The sequence below is a fragment of the Babylonia areolata genome, chromosome 5 (genome assembly GCF_041734735.1).
Source record: "Babylonia areolata isolate BAREFJ2019XMU chromosome 5, ASM4173473v1, whole genome shotgun sequence".
NCBI classification, from domain to species: domain Eukaryota; kingdom Metazoa; phylum Mollusca; class Gastropoda; order Neogastropoda; family Buccinidae; genus Babylonia; species Babylonia areolata.
The window spans coordinates 6,411,741-6,434,240 of NC_134880.1; the positions used below are offsets into that span (position 1 = coordinate 6,411,741).

Sequence of the window (22,500 nt, forward strand, 5' to 3'; positions counted from 1 at the left end):
CCACTGTGTCGATGTCATGGGTAAGTGGGGTACCACTGTGTCGATGTCATGGGTAAGTGGGGTATCACTGTGTTGATGTCATGGGTAAGTGGGGTACCACTGTGTCGATGTCATGGGTAAGTGGGGTACCACTGTGTCGATGTCATGGGTAAGTGGGGTACCGTTCTGTCGATGTTATGGGTAAGTGGGGTACCACTGTGTCGATGTTATGGGTATAAAGGGTATCCTTGTGTCAGTGTCATGGGTATGTAGGATACCCCTGTGTCTGAGTCATGGCTATGTGGGGTGACCCTGTGTCGATGTCATTGGGTACGTGGGTTACCGTTCTGTCGATGTTATGGGTATGATGGGTCAGTGTCATGGGTTGGTAGGATACCACTGTGTCTGTCATGGATGTGTGGGGTAACCCTGTGTCAGTGTCATGGGTGTGTGGGGGTAACCCTGTGTCAGTGTCATGGGTGTGTTGGGAACCCTGTGACAGTGTCATGGGTGTGTGGGGGTAACCCTGTGTCGGTGTCATGGGTGTGTTGGGGTAACCCTGTGACAGTGTCATGGGTGTGTTGGGGTAACCCTGTGACAGTGTCATGGGTGTGTTGGGGTAACCCTGTGACAGTGTCATGGGTGTGTTGGGGTAACCCTGTGACAGTGTCATGGGTGTGTTGGGGTAACCCTGTGACCGTGTCATAGGTATGTTCGGTACCATGTGACAGTGTCATGGGTGTGGGGGGTAACCCTGTGACCGTGTCATGGGTGTGGGGGTAACCCTGTGACCGTGTCATGGGTGTGTGGGGTAACCCTGTGACCGTGTCATAGGTATGTTCGGTACCATGTGACCGTGTCATGGGTGTGGGGGTAACCATGTGACCGTGTCATGGGTGTGTGGGGTAACCCTGTGACAGTGTCATGGGTATGTGGGATGACCCTGTGTCCGTGTCATGGGTGTGGGTGTGTGTGTGGGGGGGGGGGGCGGGGGGGGGGGTGACCCTACGACAGTGTCCTGGGTGTGTGGGGTACTGTGTCAGTGTCATGGGTGTAGGAGGGGGGGGTTGACCCTGTGTCAGTGTCATGGGTACTTGGAATTTCCTTGAATCAGAACATGTACGTGTGGGTCACGTGATGCCATGGGTATGTGGGTCACGTGGCATCATAGGGGTGTGGATCACGTGACGTCATGGGGTTGTGGGTCACGCCGTGAAGTCATGTGTCAGCAGGACAACGGTGACGTCACGGCGACCCTCCTGCTTCAGGATGATGACGACACGCGCAAGATGTGGAACTGTGGGTAGGTTGTGGTGGTGAGAGCGAGGGTGTCTGTGTGTGTGCGTCTGTGCGTCTGTGTGTGCGTCTCTGTGTGCGTCTGTGTGTGCGTGTACGTCTGTCTCTATGTGAATGCACTGCTTTGGAGGAAATAGTACTTCACTTTCTCAAAACATAGAGTACTTCAGTACAACACTAGAATACAGCACAGTGCAGCGCATAGTACACTTCAAGTGTTTCACTACAATAGAGCACAATACAATACTTAGTACACTTCGGTGTATCACTACAATACAGCACAGTACAATACATAGTACACTTCAGTGTATCACTACAATACAGCACAGTACAATACATAGTACACTTCAGTAGTGTGTGTGTGTGTGTGTGTGTGTGTCTGTGTGTCTTTGTGTCTGTGTGTGTGTGTGTCTGTGTGCAGTGCGTGCGTGCGTATGTGCGTGTGGGTGTGGGTGTGTTGCTTTTTCGTTGGAATGAGGGCTTGAAGTTGAACACTAGGTAGATATCACAGGCATGATGTACATTATGTTTCAGGTTCCGTGTGGAATACACTTTGACAGTGAAGGACACTTCTCTGGTGTCCACTATGGTCATTCATAACACAGGTATGTGATGTCACTGATGTCCACCATGGTCATTCATAACACAGGTATGTGATGTCACTGATGTCCACCATGGTCATTCATAACACAGGTATGTGATGTCACTGATGTCCACCATGGTCATTCAGAACACAGGTATGTGATGTCACTGATGTCCACCATGGTCATTCATGACACAGGTATGTGATGTCACTGATGTCCACCATGGTCATTCATAACACAGGTATGTGATGTCACTGATGTCCACCATGGTCATTCACGACACAGGTATGTGATGTCACTGATGTCCACCATGGTCATTCATAACACAGGTATGTGATGTCACTGATGCCCACCATGGTCATTCATAACACAGGTATGTGATGTCACTGATGTCCACCATGGTCATTCATGACACAGGTATGTGATGTCACTGATGTTCACCATGGTCATTCATGACACAGGTATGTGATGTCACTGATGTCCACCATGGTCATTCATAACACAGGTATGTGATGTCACTGATGTCCACCATGGTCATTCATGACACAGGTATGTGATGTCACTGATGTCCACCATGGTCATTCATAACACAGGTATGTGATGTCACTGATGTCCACCATGGTCATTCATAACACAGGTATGTGATGTCCACAATTGGTCAATCATGTATAACTTCTGTATGTCACACAGTTTGACGTGTCATACAACTCACAGGGCCGTGTTGAGAAGTGTGTCAAGAGGTGACATCCAAACAGGACAGTGAGACTGAATGTCACACGTTCTTTTTGCCGTCCGCCTTTCCTAGCTGTGCTCTGTATTGTTTTAAAGACGATGTTCGCTTCAGTAAATTATCTTTGTTGTTGTTTTTTTATTGTGTTTTTTTGTTTGTTTGCTTTTTGCGGGGGGGGGGGGGGGGGGGTGTTGTTGTTTTTTTATTGTTTTGTTTTTTTGTTGTTGTTGTTGTTTTGTTTTTGTTTGTTTTTTTTGGGGGGGGTTGTTGTTGTTGTTTTTTCTTGTTTGGTTTTTTTTTTCTTGTTTTTTAAAGACGTTGGGTTTGATGGTAAAATCCAATGAAATATATCAACAATTCATAGATTTCGCATATTCTTTTTGTTTAGCGTGTGTGTGTGTGTGTGTGTGTGTGTGTGGCAGTGCGTGTGTGCCTGCGTGCGTGCGTGTGTTTACGGTAAGTTGCAAATTGTGATTCAATGTCTTTGTTTTGTTTTTTTCTGACATGACAGGGAACAACAGTTTCGATTTCACGTGTGCATTCCACACGTATTTCCGTGTTGGTGACATTGAAAGCACACGTGTGGAGGGACTGAAAGGCCTACAGTATGTTGACAAGGTCAGACCCATTGTTGTGCTTGCCTGCCTGTATGTGTGTTAGCGTGGGTATGTATGTATGTATGTATGTGCATGTGAACACACACACACACACACACACACACACACACACACACACACACACACACACACACACACAGATCTGTTAGTGCATGTTTGTGTTTGTGTCCACGTTTCTGTATATTTGGATATCCATATGTGAGTGTGTGACATTGTATGTGTGGGATGATTTCTTGAAAGGGGAATAAATCATGCTGCGCTCCCAGATTTCCGCAGGGGAAGTAAGTGGGGTGAAATGACAATGCTGACAGAATGGCAGAAGTTATCCTTTCTTGTTTCTTTACTCTCTCCATACGAACGGCGAAAGAGACGACGTTAACAGCGTTTCACCCCAATAACCATCATCAAAATATTGCAAGCGGAAGGCTCTTATACTGAAGAGGTGAATGTTGACAAAGAATACCACAAATCTGACGACGGAAGCTAAAGGTTGGGTCATTCAAACACCCACTGGACATCCGAGGGGTCTGTGCAGAGGAGAAGAGAGGACTGGCCGTACTGAGTGAGTTAATGCTGACAGAATAGCAGAAATTTTCCTGTAATGTTTCTAAGTGCTGACAGAACAGCAGAAATTTTCCTATAATGTTTCTAAGTGCTGACAGAATAGCAGAAATTTTCCTGTAATGTTTCTAAGTGCTGACAGAGTGGCTGAAACCATCCTGTGATATTGGACAGAATTTGTATTAATTTGTATTTGTATTTCTTTTTATCACAACAGATTTCTCTGTGTGAAATTCGGGCTGCTCTCCCTGGGGAGAGCGCGTCGCTACACTACAGCGCCACCTTTTTTCCTTCTTTTTTTTTTCCTGCGTGCAGTTTTATTTGTTTTTCCTATCGAAGTGGATTTTTCTACAGGGTTTTGCCAGGAACAACCCTTTTGTTGCCGTGGGTTCTTTTACGTGCGCTAAGTGCATGCTGCATACGGGACCTCGGTTTATCGTCTCACCCGAATGACTAGCGTCCAGACCACCACTCAAGGTCTAGTGGAGGGGGAGAAAATATCGGCGGCTGTGCCGTGATTCGAACCAGCGCGCTCAGATTCTCTCGCTTCCTAGGCGGACGCGTTACCTCTAGGTCATCACTCCACTGAATGGCTGAAATCATCCTATAATATTTCTTAGTGCTGACAGATTGGCTGAAATCCTCCTATAATATTTCTCAGTGCTCGCTGAAATCATCCTATAATATTTCTTAGTGCTGACAGATTGACTGAAATCATCCTTTAATGTTTCTTAGTGCTGACAGATTGCTGAAATCATCCTTTATTTCTTAGTGCTGACAGAATGGCTGAAATCATCCTATGATATTTCTTAGTGCTGACAGAATGGCTGAAATCATCCTATAATATTTCTTAGTGCTGACAGAATGGCTGAAATCATCCTTTAATGTTTCTTAGTGCTGACAGATTGCTGAAATCATCCTTTATTTCTTAGTGCTGACAGAATGGCTGAAATCATCCTATGATATTTCTTAGTGCTGACAGAATGGCTGAAATCATCCTATAATATTTCTTAGTGCTGACAGAATGGCTGAAATCATCCTTTAATGTTTCTTAGTGCTGACAGATTGCTGAAATCATCCTATAATATTTCTTAGTGCTGACAGAATGGCTGAAATCATCCTATAATATTTCTTAGTGCTGACAGATCGGCTGAAATCATCCTTTAATGTTTCTTAGTGCTGACAGATTGCTGAAATCATCCTATAATATTTCTTAGTGCTGACAGAATGGCTGAAATCATCCTATAATATTTCTTAGTGCTGACAGATTGGCTGAAATCCTCCTATAATATTTCTCAGTGCTCGCTGAAATCATCCTATAATATTTCTTAGTGCTGACAGATTGCTGAAATCATCCTATAATATGTCTTAGTGCTGGCTGAAATCATCCTATAATATTTCTTACTGCTGGCTGAAATCATCCTATAATATTTCTTAGTGCTGACAGATTGCTGAAATCATCCTATAATATTTCTTAGTGCTGGCTGAAATCATCCTATAATATTTCTTTGTGCTGACAGATTGGCTGAAATCATCCTATAATATTTCTTAGTGCTCGCTGAAATCATCCTATAATATTTCTTAGTGCTGACAAATTGCTGAAATCATCCATTAATGTTTCTTAGTGCTGACAGATTGCTGAAATCATCCGATAATATTTCTTCTTCTTTTTCTTTTTATCCTTATATTCTTCCATGCCCTCTTCTTCGTTGTTGTCTTCTTATTGTTCACTGTCTTCTTTATCATCTTTCCTCTTTTCTTCATCTTCTTTCCTCTTCGGTACTTTCTTCTTTTTCCCCCCATTCCCATTAATTGTTATGTTGGCATTTCATGTTTAGTTTGGGATTTCGGCAGTCATAGAACAGAAACATTATCCTCCTGAAAGTGTTGGGGACCTTATGTGAAAGAATGAATGCTTTACTTCGGATTTTGGCAATCATGATATGATAACATGACGATCTACTAGAAAGTTTTCCAGGCGTAATGTGATAGAAGGTCTTCTCAGTGATATGGGGTACCTAAGGACTGCGGAAATACAACGTCTAAACAGAAATGGAAAGGTCCTTATATTTATTTGTGTAATCTGTTAATGTAGATTAAAGCATTTCGATTTGGTGAACATTTTCCCCTGAAAACTGTACGTTGTGTACATACTGTACATAGCTATCAGCACACTGCACGCTGTGTACATACTGTATATAGCTATCAGCACACTGCACGCTGTGTACATACTGTATATAGCTGTCAGCACACTACATGTAGTGTACATACTGTACATAGCTACCAGCACACTGCAAGCCATGAGTTTATTTATTTGTTCACAGATGAAAGACTCCAAGGAATTCGTGGAAGACAGAGAAACTGTCACCCTGTATGAAAATAGCGCCAGGTGGGATGAATCTCTCTCTCTCTCTCTCTCTCTCTCTCTCTCTCTCTCTCTCTCTGTCTGTCTCTGTCTCTGTCTGTCTGTCTGTCTCTCTCTCCCTCCCTCTCTCTCTCTCTCTCTCTCATTCGTTCCCCTTTGTGAACGTGCGTGTGTGTGTATATGTGTACATGTGTGTGTGTGTGTGTGTGTGTGTGTGTGTGTGTGTGTGTGTGTGTGTGTGTGTGTGTGTGTGTGTGTGTGTGTGTGTTTGCATGTGTGTGTTTGTGTGTGTGTGTGTGTGCGTGCGCGCGTGTGCGAGTACGTGCACTCATTTTACTTCCATTTGTTTACAGCATTGTTGATATCTATTTTCATAAAATCCGTAGATAATCTTTAAAGAAGTAACACTATGTCAACATATGAACTGCTGACATCTTTCCTTGTTGCTGTGGAAAGTATCTTACAGTTGTTTCGATTTAAAAATTTGCAGATAATCTTGTTCCTATGTGTTTTCGGTGCTTTAGCAACATGATGTGATGGACTGGATCGTGAAACTGTTCCGTCAGTGTTCTTACCATAGCTAAACGCGTGACTCGTGATAAAACACATGAAACTGCACAGCTGTCATGGTAAAACATGTGAAACTGCACAGCTCTTTCAAGTCTGGCCTTCAAACCCACCTCTTCCCAAAATAGCCTCCCTTGCCTGCCCTTCCTTGTCTTTAGTTTCTACAGTTTTAGAGTTATGCACACGTGTTATGCACACGTGTGACTGGTGCGAAAGCGTTTTGATTTGTCTCTGCACAAGATTCAGTGCTATATAAATACCATTATTATTATTAAAACATGTGAAACTGCACAGCTGTGATGGTAAAACACACAAAACTGCACAGTGATCTCATCACAGCTGAACACGTGACTCGTGGTAAAACACGTGATACTGTGAGTGGGGACTGAGGGACATGAGTTTGTTTGGCAATGTCATTGTCATATTGTTCACTTACGTTTTCAGTGAGACAGTGTCCACAACAGGGTCATGTGCTTTGGTGTGTTAGCATATGTCGACAATGCATGGTGTGTGTGTGTGTGTGTGTGTGTGTGTGTGTGTGTGTGTGTGTGTGTGTGTGTGTGTGTGTGTGTGTGTGTGGACAAGAACAGCCGTGAAGAATGTACATCACTGACACAACACATGGTACAACACAACACAACACAACACAACACAACACAATACAATGATGACACGATGTGTTGATGATGTGTTTTCAGGATGACACTGTGTACATTACTGACACAACACAGTACAACACAACACAACACAACACAACAACACAATACAATGATGACACGATGTGTTGATGATGTGTTTTCAGGATGGACAAGAACAGCCCTGACACTGTGTACGTCACTGACACAACACAGTACAACACAACAACACATTACAACTGAACGATGACATAATGTGTCCAGGGTGTACAAGAACTGCCCTGACACTGTGTACATCACTAACACAACACAGTATAACACAACACAGTACAACACAACACAGAACAACACAACACAACAACACAGTACAATGATGACATGATGTGTGAATGATATGTCCAGGGTGTATAAGAACAGCCCGGACACTTTGTACATCACTGGTACAGCACAACACAGTAGGCTACAACAACACAGTACAAAACAACACAACACAACACAGTACAACACAACACAACACAGTACAACACAACACAACACAGTACAACACAACACAACACAACACAACAACACAGTACAATGATGACACGATGTGTTAATGATATGTCCAGGGTGTATAAGAACAGCCCTGACACTTTGTACATCACTGATACAGCGCAACAACAGTAGGCTACAACAACACAGTACAACACAACACAACAACACAGTACAATGATGACACGATGTGTTAATGATATGTCCAGGGTGTATAAGAACAGCCCGGACACTTTGTACATCACTGATACAGCACAACAAAGTAGGTTACAACAACACAGTACAACACAACAACACAGTACAATGATGACATGATGTGTGAATGATATGTCCAGGGTGTATAAGAACAGCCCTGACACTTTGTACATCACTGATACAGCACAACAACAGTAGGCTACAACAACAGTACAACACAACACAACACAACACAGTACAACACAACACAACACAACAACACAGTACAATGATGACACGATGTGTTAATGATATGTCCAGGGTGTATAAAAACAGCCCGGACACTGTATACATCCAGTCAGAAAACAGTTCACGTCTGGAATTGACTGTCACCAACCTGCCTGATACTGGTGAGATCAAATACAGAAATAGATAATGTTTTGGGTTTTTTTTGCTACATGTGTGTGTGTGTGTGTGTGAGAGAGAGAGAGAGAGAGTTGTGTGTGTGTGTGTGTGTGTGTTGTGTGTGTGTGTGTGTGTGTGTGTGTGTGTGTGTGTGTGTTGTGTGTGTGTGTGTGTGTGTGTGTGTGTCTGTCTGTCTGTCTGTCTGTCTGTGTCTGTGTGTGAACGTTTCAGTGATTTACTTTCCTGTTTGTGTAATCACCGTGATTTTAAAAAGTGAAGGTGTTGACTCCATTCCAAGGGCGGATTTGCACGTGGCCTGTCAGAGTACTTGTTCTTACCAAAGAACCCAGACTGTCAGGCATCAAACTAACAGCAGGGCTGTGCTTTACGTGACTGGGAGAATCTGGGGTCGATCAAGCCCAACAACACGTTTCCCGAAACAACCTTTTGTCGATCACGTCGCTTAAAAGCATTTTCACATTTTGTATATTTTCCACGGTCGTACCCTTGCAGTGTGTGTGTGTGTGTGTGTGTGTGTGTGTGTGTGTGTGTGTGTGTGTGTGTGTGTGTGACGGTTTGTGTGTGTGTGTGTGTGTGTGTGTGTGTGTGTGTGTGTGTTTACGCTATTTCCAGGAGCATTGATTGTTCTTTGCTGGTGTTTGTGGTAATGGTACTAACAGCGGTGAAGTATGTGTGTGTGTGTTGGTCGGGTGTGTGAGTGAGTCAATGCGTCTGTGTGTTTGTGTGTGTGCTTGTGCGTGTGTGTGTGTTTGTATGTGTGTGTTTGCGTGCTTGTATGTGTGTTTGTGGATGTTTTGTTTGTGTGTGTGTGTGTGTGTGTGTATGCGCGCGCGCGCGCGCCCACGTGTGTGTGTGTGTGTGAGAGAGAGAGAGAGAGAGAGAGAGAGAGAGAGAGAGTATGGGTTCCGAATGTGCATGGACTTTTTTCAGAGAGAGAGAGAAGAAGGCAGAATTAGAAACGTGTGATCAATATGAACCCATTGTCCACATGAGGTGTTTTCGTTTACGGTGCTTGTGGACTTAGGGCCTGCACGTGTGCGTGCGTGTAGTGCCGCGTCAGTGAGAGAAGAAAGAGAGACAGACAGAAAGACAGACAGACAGACAGACTGACACCAACTGACGTCACATGTGTGATTCCCCCAGTGGTCTGGAATCCCTGGGAGCAGGCCGCCAGGGACATTGAAGATCTTGACGACGACGGATGGCGACACTTCGTGTGCGTGGAGCCCGGCCAGGTTTATTCCCCCTTCTGTTTGGCCCCCGGCGAAAAATTCGAGTGTGGTCAGACTTTCACCGTGTCTTCATAGTGAGAGGCTGGTCCTCGTAGTTGTCGGTTGTTTGATTTGGTTTGGTTTGAAATGGATTTTGTAGCAGCACTGGTCAAGTTCTTTTTTTTCAGTTCAGTTCATTTGCTCATGGACTAAAGCGTCACTGCGTTCGGACAAATCCATACACGCTACACCACATCTGCCAAGCAGATGCCTGACCAGTAACGTAAACCAACGCACTTAGAGAAAGTCCGTTTTCACAGCAATGATTATGATGATTTTCGGTCTCCAAAAAAAGCAATTTAAATCCAAGAACGTTGAATGTGTCACTGCTGAAGAATTTTTTATATTCACACGGGTGTTTTGGGGGCTTGTGAAAAGAAACCTTTCATTAGTCTTGTTTCAGTTGATGTCCAATCCTTTGTTTTATTCGTGGTGGAAGTTACCATCGTGACCAAATGTGAACAAAAAATGCGTCTTTGACACTGATCCCAGGAACTAGAAAATCTGCAGGAAATGCTGGACAAAAAGTAACGTGTTGTTCCGCTGGATTTCTCCCTGCATGTGGAGCTGACACATCTGTTCGTTTCCTTGTGATGTCGATGAGGTGGTGTGTTGTGGTGTTTGGTCATTGAAGGAAGGAAATGTAATCTATGTACCGTTAATGAAGGATGTGCGATCTATGTACCGTTAATGAAGGAAATGTAATCTATGTGAAGGAAATGTTATCTATGTACCATTAATGAAGGCAGCGTAATCTATGTACCATCAATGAAGGAAGTGTAATCTATATGCCGTTAATGAAGGAAGTGTAATCTACATGCCATTAATGAAGGCAGTGTAATCTATGTACCATTAGTGAAGGAAGTGTAATCTATGTACCGTTAATGAAGGATGTGTAATCTATATGCCATTAATGAAGGAAGTGTAATCTATATGCCATTAGTGAAGGAAGTGTAATCTATGTACCGTTAATGAAGGATATGTTATCTATATGCCATTAATGAAGGAATTGTAATCTATGTACCATTAATGAAGGAAGTGTAATCTATGTACGGTTAATGAAGGAAGTGTAATCTATGTACCGTTAATGAAGGAAATGTAATCAGGGTACAATTGCTGTTCCATGTGTATACAGACCAATGAAAAGTAAACTCATCAACGAAACGGGTTATTTTCAGGTGTGTGTGTGTGTGTGTGTGTGTGTGTGTGTGTGTGTGTGTGTGTGTGTGTGTGTGTGTGTTCAAAAGAGGCCACAGATTTTCCGAAACTTATGCTACAGTTCTATACGATAATCAAGGACATTTTTACTGTCGTTCTCAGAATATAAAGTGTCTGTTCATGGACGTGGGTACAGCCATACAGTCATCACGTGGTACAGATAAAGTCATCACGTGGTACAGATAAGCAGTCATCACGTGGTACAGATAAACAATCGTCAAGTGGTACAGATAAAGTCATCACATGGTACAGATAAACAGTCACTACCTGGGTACAAATAAACAATAATGCAAAAACATGTACATGCAAACACGGATGCACGCATATACTTTGATGCATAGCTACATTTCTGAGTCAGAAAAAAAAAAGTCAAGGCCTTTATTGGGTGCAGCATCCAGTACTTTGTCAGAACCAAGGAAACGATAAATTATGTGTATTTGCAATCATTGCATAGTTTGTGTAAGTACATATTATGTATATGTACACTTATCTACACCTCTCTCTCTCTCTCTCTCTCTCTCTCTCTCTCTCTCTCTCTCTCTCTCTCTCCACCCCCTCCCTCACCCACTCATTCAACCCTTGCTGCGTCCTCCTTCAGCGAAAGAGAAGAGTGAAGAAGGAAGCTTCAAAGACAGTGGAGCCATGTCAGAAAGCAGTGTTCATCAACCTTCACTGTCTTTCCTCTCTGTCTCTCTCCTCTCCCCACATCTTCACTGTCTTTCCTCTCTGTCTCTCTCCTCTCCCCACATCTTCACTGTCTTTCCTCTCTGTCTCTCTCCTCTCCCCACACCTTCACTGTCTTTCCTCTCTGTCTCTCCCCACATCTTCACTGTCTTTCCTCTCTGTCTCTCCCCACATCTTCACTGTCTTTCCTCTCTGTCTCTCCCCACATCTTCACTGTCTTTCCTCTCTGTCTCTCTCCTCTCCCCACACCTTCACTGTCTTTCCTCTTTGTCTCTCCCCACATCTTCACTGTCTTTCCTCTTTGTCTCTCCCCACATCTTCACTGTCTTTCCTCTCTGTCTCTCCCCACATCTTCACTGTCTTTCCTCTCTGTCTCTCTCCTCTCCCCACATCTTCACTGTCTTTCCTCTCTGTCTCTCCCCACATCTTCACTGTCTTTCCTCTCTGTCTCTCTCCTCTCCCCACACCTTCACTGTCTTTCCTCTCTGTCTCTCTCCTCTCCCCACACCTTCACTGTCTTTCCTTACTGTCTCTCTCCTCTCACCACACCTTCACTGTCTTTCCTTACTGTCTCTCTCCTCTCCCCACACCTTCACTGTCTTTCCTCTCTGTCTCTCTCCTCTCCCCACATCTTCACTGTCTTTCCTCTTTGTCTCTCCCCACATCTTCACTGTCTTTCCTCTCTGTCTCTCTCCTCTCCCCACATCTTCACTGTCTTTCCTCTCTGTCTCTCTCCTCTCCCCATATCTTCACTGTCTTTCCTCTCTGTCTCTCTCCTCTCCCCACACCTTCACTGTCTTTCCTCTCTGTCTCTCCCCACATCTTCACTGTCTTTCCTCTCTGTCTCTCTCCTCTCCCCACATCTTCACTGTCTTTCCTCTCTGCCTCTCTCCTCTCCCCATATCTTCACTGTCTTTCCTCTCTGTCTCTCCCCACATCTTCACTGTCTTTCCTCTCTGTCTCTCCCCACATCTTCACTGTCTTTCCTCTCTGTCTCTCCCCACACCTTCACTGTCTTTCCTCTCTGTCTCTCCCCACATCTTCACTGTCTTTCCTCTCTGTCTCTCCCCACACCTTCACTGTCTTTCCTCTCTGTCTCTCTCCTCTCCCCACACCTTCACTGTCTTTCCTCTCTGTCTCTCTCCTCTCCCCACATCTTCACTGTCTTTCCTCTCTGTCTCTCCCCACATCTTCACTGTCTTTCCTCTCTGTCTCTCCCCACATCTTCACTGTCTTTCCTCTCTGTCTCTCCCCACATCTTCACTGTCTTTCCTCTTTGTCTCTCCCCACATCTTCACTGTCTTTCCTCTTTGTCTCTCCCCACATCTTCACTGTCTTTCCTCTTTGTCTCTCCCCACATCTTCACTGTCTTTCCTCTTTGTCTCTCCCCACATCTTCACTGTCTTTCCTCTCTGTCTCTCCCCACATCTTCACTGTCTTTCCTCTCTGTCTCTCCCCACATCTTCACTGTCTTTCCTCTTTGTCTCTCTCCTCTCCCCACATCTTCACTGTCTTTCCTCTCTGTCTCTCTCCTCTCCCCACATCTTCACTGTCTTTCCTCTCTGTCTCTCCCCACATCTTCACTGTCTTTCCTCTCTGTCTCTCTCCTCTCCCCACATCTTCACTGTCTTTCCTCTCTGTCTCTCCCCACATCTTCACTGTCTTTCCTCTCTGTCTCTCCCCACATCTTCACTGTCTTTCCTCTCTGTCTCTCTCCTCTCCCCACATCTTCACTGTCTTTCCTCTCTGTCTCTCCCCACATCTTCACTGTCTTTCCTCTCTGTCTCTCCCCACATCTTCACTGTCTTTCCTCTCTGTCTCTCTCCTCTCCCCACATCTTCACTGTCTTTCCTCTCTGTCTCTCTCCTCTCCCCACACCTTCACTGTCTTTCCTTACTGTCTCTCTTTCACTGTCTTTCCTCATGTTGTGTATAGACCTCTTAGAAAACCACAATAATGATTGTCACGGTAGATCTCGGAGAAAGATTATTTTCCGGATCTTTTTGTGGTGTGTGTCTGCAGCGTGCAGCAAGGCAGAGCGCCCTCTGGGTGAGGGCAAGGTGTGGACTCCAGGCAACGCCTTCCTCCCTGAATCTTTCTTCCTCAGCCACTGTGACGCCTCGGGTCTGCCCGCCTGGGCCTGGTCCTCTGCAGACAGCCGCTGTGACCCGCTCTCTGCGTCCCCTGTGGGTCTCTTCTGGTGTCTCTTTTTCTTGGCCCGCATCTCCTGAGGGCGGACGGGCTGTAGATGAGGCAGGAGGACCTCCTCACCAGAACCTTTCAACGTTCTGTCGCCAGGTTTCTTCACTGCACTGTCTGGGGCAGTCTGTGGTTGCGCGGGTCTGGACGCCCTGATGGCGGTGAGGGAGGACACTGTGGGGAGGACGGGGACTGGAGGGGACGAGTCCTGGGGGAGGGATGGCGGTGGGTGCTGTGGTCGCTGGGTGGGGTCGTCTTCAGGGATGGCGCTGAGCAGAGACCTGTGCATCTTCATCCGCTTGGCTCGTTTGGGCCGGAAGCGCAGCTTGGGAGGCTGCATCAGCATCCTCCGCTTGTCCTGGATCAGGTCAAGGTCAAGGTCTGGGAAGCTTCCATCGTCATCATCATCATCTTCTTCTTCTTCTTCTTCTTGAATGTTGTCACTTTCATCATCGCTGTCGTTAGGGTCCGTGTTTCTCAGCCTCTCTCTCCTGGCCCAATCCCCTTCCTTGGCGCCCCCCTCCCCCTCATCACCTCCACCCTGGGAACGTTCCCGAGGCGTGGAGGTCCCGTGGACCAGTTCCCGAGGTGTGGAGGTCCCGTGGACCACCAGGGACGCCGTGTCAACGTCAGACTCACCGTCTGACCGGGGTCTTGCGGGCGGTCTGGAAGCGGGGGCCCTCAGCAGCTGCCCGTCACGGATCAGCCTCAGCGGGTCCGGAGCCCGAGCCAGGGGCAAGGCGTCGGTCCTCTTGCTGCGCAGACTGAAGTCCACCAAGTCGAAGAGGTCGGCTGTGCTGACGAAGTTGATCCGGATCCGTCTCCCTTCCTTCTCTTTGTTCCGCTGCGAGGCCGGCGGCTCTGACAGACACCTGTCACAGTGGTCCCTGGTGACGTCCTCCTTCCGGCCACGCCCTCCAGTCAGCTCGTCCAGGGACAGCGGCCGTCGCTGGGGAGGCTTCCTGGAGGTCTGAGGTCCTGCCCGGGGGATGTGGCGGGCCTGTACCTCCAGCAGGGGTCGGGGGGAAGGGTCAGGGGTCGAGGGGTCAGGAGGTGAGGGGTCAGGGGCTGAGGGGTCAGACCCTGGGTCTGCCCGCACCCTGGACAGGCGACGCACGCGTTCCGTGTAGGCCAGCATGGAGTCGGCACAGGCTGGGGGGCGGGACAGGAGAGGGGGCATGGGGGGAATGGGGTGGAGGTGGTAAATGTCCTCCCCCTCCCTCCCGCCCCCTCGCCCTGCTCGTGGCGTGCCGCTCATGGTGACATCACTTCCGGCAGTGTCAGGGCACACTGTGGCCATGCGGTGACGTCAGCCGGTCAGACAGAGTGGGGGCCGGTGTCATGGGACAGAACAACAGTCTGCAACAAAGAGAGCAGGTGTTTGATGCATCATTCCATAAAAAAAATATACTGGTGTTGTATTGTATTGTATTGTATTGTATTGTATTGTATTGTATTGTACTTCAATCACAATCAACTGTCAACGCGAAAGTCGGGCTGTTTCCATTCCTAAATACTACGCCGTGATCTCTAAACTGAACTGAAGCTACACCCCCACCCCTCCACGTGACACGCAGACAATTGATACAGGTTGCTGAAGGTGTCACACGGCCTGCAGGTGTGTCAATGGAGGCTCCACCACCTTCACACTTCATGCTGTCATTCGACCACACAACTCTCCACCACCCTCACATTTCATGATGTCATCAGACCACATAACTATCCACCACCCTCACACTTCATGGTGTCATCAGACCACACAACCCTCCACCACCCTCATGTCATGATGTCATCAGACCACACAACCCTCCACCACCCTCACACTTCATGATGTCATCAGACCACACAACCCTCCACCACCCTCACACTTCATGGTGTCATCAGACCACACAACTCTCCACCACCCTCACACTTCATGGTGTCATCAGACCACACATCTCTCCACCACCCTCATGTCATGGTGTCATCAGACCACACATCTCTCCATCACCCTCATGTCATGATGTCATCAGACCACACAACTGTCCACCACCCTCATGTCATGGTGTCATCAGACCACACAACTGTCCACCACCCTCATGTCATGATGTCATCAGACCACACAACTGTCCACCACCCTCATGTCATGGTGTCATCAGACCACACAACTCTCCACCACCCTCACATTTCATGATGTCATCAGACCACACAACCCTCCACCACCCTCATGTCATGGTGTCATCAGACCACACAACTCTCCACCACCCTCACACTTCATGGTGTCATTAGACCACACATCTCTCCACCACCCTCATGTCATGGTGTCATCAGACCACACATCTCTCCACCACCCTCATGTCATGGTGCCATCAGACCACACATCTCTCCACCACCCTCATGTCATGATGTCATCAGACCACACAACTATCCACAACCCTCATGTCATGGTGTCATCAGGCCACACAACTGTCCACCACCCTCATGTCATGATGTCATCAGACCACACAACTCTCCACCACCCTCACGCTTCATGGTGTCATCAGACCACACATCTCTCCACCACCCTCACACTTCGTGATGTCATCAGACCACACATCTCTCCACCACCCTCACACTTCATGATGTCATCAGACCACACAACTCTCCACCACCCTCACACTTCATGGTGTCATCAGACCACACAACCCTCCACCACCCTCTCATTTCATGGTGTTATCAGACCACACAACCCTCCACCACCCTCACACTTCATGGTGTCATCAGACCACACAACCCTCCACCACCCTCTCATTTCATGATGTCATCAGACCACACAACTCTCCACCACCCTCACACTTCATGGTGTCATCAGACCACACAACCCTCCACCACCCTCCACCACCCTCACACTTCATGATGTCATCAGACCACACAACCCTCCACCACCCTCACACTTCATGATGTCATCAGACCACATAACTCTCCACCACCCTCACACTTCATGATGTCATCAGACCACACAACCCTCCACCACCCTCACACTTCATGGTGTCATCAGACCACACAACCCTCCACCACCCTCACATTTCATGGTGTCATCAGACCACACAACCCTCCACCACCCTCACACTTCATGATGTCATCAGACCACACAACTCTCCACCACCCTCACACTTCATGGTGTCATCAGACCACACATCTCTCCACCACCCTCACACTTCATGATGTCATCAGACCACACATCTCTCCACCACCCTCACACTTCATGATGTCATCAGACCACACAACTATCCACCACCCTCATGTCATGATGTCATCCGACCACACAACTATCCACCACCCTCATGTCATGATGTCATCAGACCACACAACTCTCCACCACCCTCACACTTCATGGTGTCATCAGACCACACAACTCTCCACCACCCTCACACTTCATGGTGTCATCAGACCACACAACTCTCCAGGTACTGAGCTCCCCACCACCACATGGTGCCGGGTAAGGGAAAGCGGGGTGTGGGGAGATATAGTGAGGAGAGGGTGTGAGGGGTTTGTTAACTGACACAAAATAGCAGAAATAGTATTGCTAGTGCTGCAACCACTCCCACTACCACCACCACCATCATCACCATTACTACTACAGAAAAGATGAACTGGGAGCAGAACGACGAGAAAGATGAACGAGAAAAAACAAGAACAAGAAGAACAAGAAGTAGGAGAAGGAGAGGGATAAAGAGAGGAGGGGGAGGAAGAGGAGGGGGAAGAGAAAAAAGAAAAGGCGGAGGAGGAGGAGAAGAAGAAGAAGGAGGAGGAGGAGGGGGGGAGGTGAAGAAAAGAAGAAGAAGAAGCAGACGAAGAAGAAGGAGGAGGAGAAGGAGTTCTGACGCCGGTAATGAGAGTATGAGTAATATATACTGTTAGTGTCAGCATCAGTACAATACCTGCAGTACCAGAAGCAACAACAACAGCAGCAGTAACAGTTTCAGCAACAGCAGTAAATAGGTGGGGTGGGTTAAACGTGAACTAGCAAAACTGCCCATCACATTCTGCGCATATCTTTTCCCAGGATAAAAAAAAAGAAGAAAAAAAGGCGGATCAGTTATTGGAGTGATGGCCGAGAGGTAACGCGTCCGCCTAGGAAAGCGAGAGAATCTAAGCGCGCTGGTTCGAATCACGGCTCAGCCGCCGATATTCTCTCCCCCTCCACTAGACCTTGAGTGGTGATCTGGATGCTAGTCATTCGGATGAGACGATAAACCGAGGTCCCGTGTGCAGCATGCACTTAGCGCACGTAAAAGAACCCACGGCAACAAAAGGGTTGTTCCTGGCAAAAGTATGTAGAAAAATCTGCTTCGATAGGAAAAACAAATAAAACTGCACGCAGGATTTTTTTTTTTTTTTTTTTTTGGGGGGGGGGGGGGGGGGGGGCGCTGTAGTGTAGCGCCCGAATTTCACACAGAGAAATCTGTTGTGATAAAAAGAGAAATATACTATATAAATGAATATTGTCACACCGGGACAGATAGACCAATATCAGAGTGACTGCCCTTGCAGCAATGGATGACATGTGTCCACAATGTGTGTCTGTCCGCACTGACAGACTTAACATGCTTCAAAGACGAAGCACAAAGTATGAAATGTCTCCTTGTATTATTCATGCCACACAACCGCGTTTGCTTTCCCATACACTGACACAGTTTGTTCAAGATGGCGCCAGTGTGACCCCCCCCTGGTTAAATTAATTGTATGGGGTGTGGCGGGATTGACTCAAGCCTTTTCCCTTAATAAGTTCTCAGGTGTCTAACTCTGTGAAGTACAAACTTAACCGGAGACCTGAAGACAAACATTAGGGGTAGAGGAGAGAATACACAATTAATTACCAGTCAAGTTCAGCAGGAGGAGAGGACAGACGGTGGAAAGGGGCAGTGAAGGAGGCAAACACGGAAACAGGCAGGAGAGACAGACAGAGACTGAGACAGAAACAGTAAAACGTTAGAGGTAACCGTCTATCTGCCATTGGTATATATCGGGTGTCCCCAAAAAAGTGAACCGCTTTTTGACAAATATTTTCTCAGTGATAGAGAAACCGAATTCATTGAAAATGTTCACACAGTAACCTTAGGGTATCATCAACAAGTCTGCAAAATATCTAATCGAAAAAAAGCGGTTCACTTTTTGGGGGACACCCGATATATCTAACACATCCACACCATCTCTTTCCAACCGTTAGGTGTAAGACAGGAGGTAATTATTGTAAGCTCTATCACAGCTGGAAGACGGCTATGAGAACCCTGACAATCCGCTCTCTTCACACCCCTGTACTTATCTCCGGTGTGAAAATTACAGGGGTAGTTGAGTTGGGGTTTTTTCTGCCCATGACACTAACGCGCCAAGTTGCAGACGACATGAGCTGAACCGTGCGCCCCGAGTGGACAAAGCACACAGTGTTGTCTCAACGTGTTTCGTTGTGCCGACTTGGGCTTTACCACTGAGGTCGATAACTTGCTTTTTGAGGACGACAGAGTGTGAATTGTCTCCCTGCATTATGAATGGCTGGAGCTCTTCTCTTCTCTTCTGTGGGGTCTCTGGGAGTCATGCTTGAACCACTTGTCACAATACCACAATCATGGTAGTGGTACTGGTGATGACGTGTGTGCATAGGGGAAGGGGAGGGGGGGGAGGGGGAGACGTTGATGCAATGACAAATGGGAAGTACAACAGGATACACACACACACACACACACACACACACACACACACATTCAAGCCAGCACACACATATATATATATATACCTCGTCAACCTGTCCACCCGTTTAATGTTTGATGTTCAGTGAAAACGAAGACTGAGGAACTAACAGTTCAACAGGGACACACTGCTGTGGCCCGGCATTCATGTTGCAGTACCACCATCCCCATCCCACCTCCTTTATTTCCTTCACCACACAGTCCCCCCACATCCACCCCACCTCCATTATTTCCTTCACCACAGTCCCCCCACACACACCCCACCTCCATTATTTCCTTCACCACAGTCCCCCCACATCCACCCCACCTCCATTATTTCCTTCACCACAGTCCCCCCACATCCACCCCACCTCCATTATTTCCTTCACCACAGTCCCCCCACATCCACCCCACCTCCATTATTTCCTTCACCACAGAGTCCCACACACACCCCACCTCCATTATTTCCTTCACCACAGTCCCCCCACATCCACCCCACCTCCATTATTTCCTTCACCACAGAGTCCCACACACACCCCACCTCCATTATTTCCTTCACCACAGTCCCCCCACATCCACCCCACCTCCATTATTTCCTTCACCACAGTCCCCCCACATCCACCCCACCTCCATTATTTCCTTCACCACAGAGTCCCCCCCCTCCACCTCCATTATCTCCTTCACCACAGAGTCCCCCCCCCCACCCCACCTCCATTATTTCCTTCACCACAGAGTCCCCCCCCACACACACCCCACCTCCATTATTTCCTTCACCACAGAATCCCCCCACATCCACCCCACCTCCTTTATTTCCTTCACCACAGTCCCCCCCACATCCACCCCACCTCCATTATTTCCTTCACCACAGTCCCCCCACATCCACCCCACCTCCATTATTTCCTTCACCACAGAGTCCTCCCACATCCACCCCACCTCCATTATTTCCTTCACCACAGTCCCCCCACATCCACCCCACCTCCATTATTTCCTTCACCACAGAGTCCTCCCACATCCACCCCACCTCCATTATTTCCTTCACCACAGAGTCCTCCCACATCCACCCCACCTCCATTATTTCCTTCACCACAGTCCCCCCCACATCCACCCCACCTCCATTATTTCCTTCACCACAGTCCCCCCACATCCACCCCACCTCCATTATTTCCTTCACCACAGAGTCCTCCCACATCCACCCCACCTCCATTATTTCCTTCACCACAGTCCCCCCACATCCACCCCACCTCCATTATTTCCTTCACCACAGAGTCCCCCCCCTCCACCTCCATTATCTCCTTCACCACAGAGTCCCCCCCCCCACCCCACCTCCATTATTTCCTTCACCACAGAGTCCCCCCCCACACACACCCCACCTCCATTATTTCCTTCACCACAGAATCCCCCCACATCCACCCCACCTCCATTATTTCCTTCACCACAGAGTCTCTCCCCCCCCCCCACCTCCATTATCTCCTTCACCACAGAGTCCCCCCCCCACCCCACCTCCATTATTTCCTTCACCACAGAGTCCCCCACACACACACCCCACCTCCATTATTTCCTTCACCACAGAATCCCCCCACATCCACCCCACCTCCATTATTTCCTTCACCACAGAATCCCCCCACATCCACCCCACCTCCATTATTTCCTTCACCACAGAATCCCCCCACATCCACCCCACCTCCATTATTTCCTTCACCACAGAGTCCTCCCACATCCACCCCACCTCCATTATTTCCTTCACCACAGAGTCCTCCCACATCTACCCCACCTCCATTATTTCCTTCACCACAGAGTCCCCCCCCCCACCTCCATTATCTCCTTCACCACAGAGTCCCCCCCCACCCCACCTCCATTATTTCCTTCACCACAGAGTCCCCCCCACACACACCCCACCTCCATTATTTCCTTCACCACAGAATCCCCTCACATCCACCCCACCTCCATTATTTTCTTCACCACAGAGTCCCACACACACCCCACCTCCTTTATTTCCTCTACAATAGAGTCCCCCCCACATACCCCCCCACCTCCATTATCTCCTTCACCACAGAGTCCCCCCACATCCACCCCACCTCCATTATTTCCTTCACCACAGAGTCCCCCCACATCCACCCCACCTCCATTATTTCCTTCACCACAGTCCCCCCACATCCACCCCATCTCACCTCCTTTATTTCCTTCACCACAGAGTCCCCCCACATCCACCCCACCTCCATTATCTCCTTCACCACAGTCCCCCCACATCCACCCCCACCTCCTTTATTTCCTCTACAATAGAGTCCCCCCCCCACCTCCATTATTTCCTTCACCACAGAGTCCCCCCCCCCCACCTCCATTATTTCCTTAACCACAGAATCCCCCCACATCCACCCCACCTCCATTATTTCCTTCACCACAGAGTCCTCCCACATCCACCCCACCTCCATTATCTCCTTCACCACAGTCCCCCCACATCCACCCCCACCTCCTTTATTTCCTCTACAATAGTCCCCCCCTCACCTCCATTATTTCCTTCACCACAGAGTCCCCCCCCCCCCCACCTCCATTATTTCCTTAACCACACAGAGTCCCCCGACATCCACCCCACCTCCATTATTTCCTTCACCACAGAGTCCCCCACCCACACACCACTTCCTTTATTTCCTCCACAATAGAGTCCAACGCACACACCCCACCTCCATTATTTCTTTCACCACAGAGTCCCCCCGTATATGTGTCCTAATCATCATGACCTGAGCACTCAAGAACGTGACCTTGACAACACCATGACCCCAACACCGAACAACTTGATCTTGACAACACCATAACCCCATAGCTGATCAGCTTGAACTTGACAACATGGTGACCCCAGTGCTGAACAGCTTGATGTTGAGAGTGCCAATCAAAAGGTCGATAAATTCTGCTCTGCAGTATGGTCATTCAGTTCTCTTCACTGGACCTCCCTGATATCATCATTATCGTCATTCAGTTCTCTTC

The 22,500-nt window shown here is 47.7% G+C and overlaps 1 protein-coding gene across 2 annotated transcripts in view; it reads right to left on the reverse strand.

Annotated features, from left to right (window-relative positions):
- Positions 1–12,644: 12,644 nt before the first annotated feature.
- The window catches only part of LOC143282337 (uncharacterized), a 25,062-nt gene continuing 15,206 nt past the window's right edge, over positions 12,645–22,500 (reverse strand). The window contains exons 2-3 of one of the 2 annotated variants that reach the window (XR_013055238.1): positions 13,517–15,196; positions 12,645–12,712 (exon numbers count right to left, since the gene is read on the reverse strand). Coding sequence is in view for 1 of the 2 variants with exons in the window: in XM_076587943.1 (XP_076444058.1) it covers positions 13,602–15,137 (1,536 nt within the window). In the remaining variant the exon portion in view is untranslated. Of the gene's footprint in view, positions 12,713–13,440; positions 15,197–22,500 lie in introns of those variants that run through there. The other variant, XM_076587943.1, reaches the window with a different exon arrangement.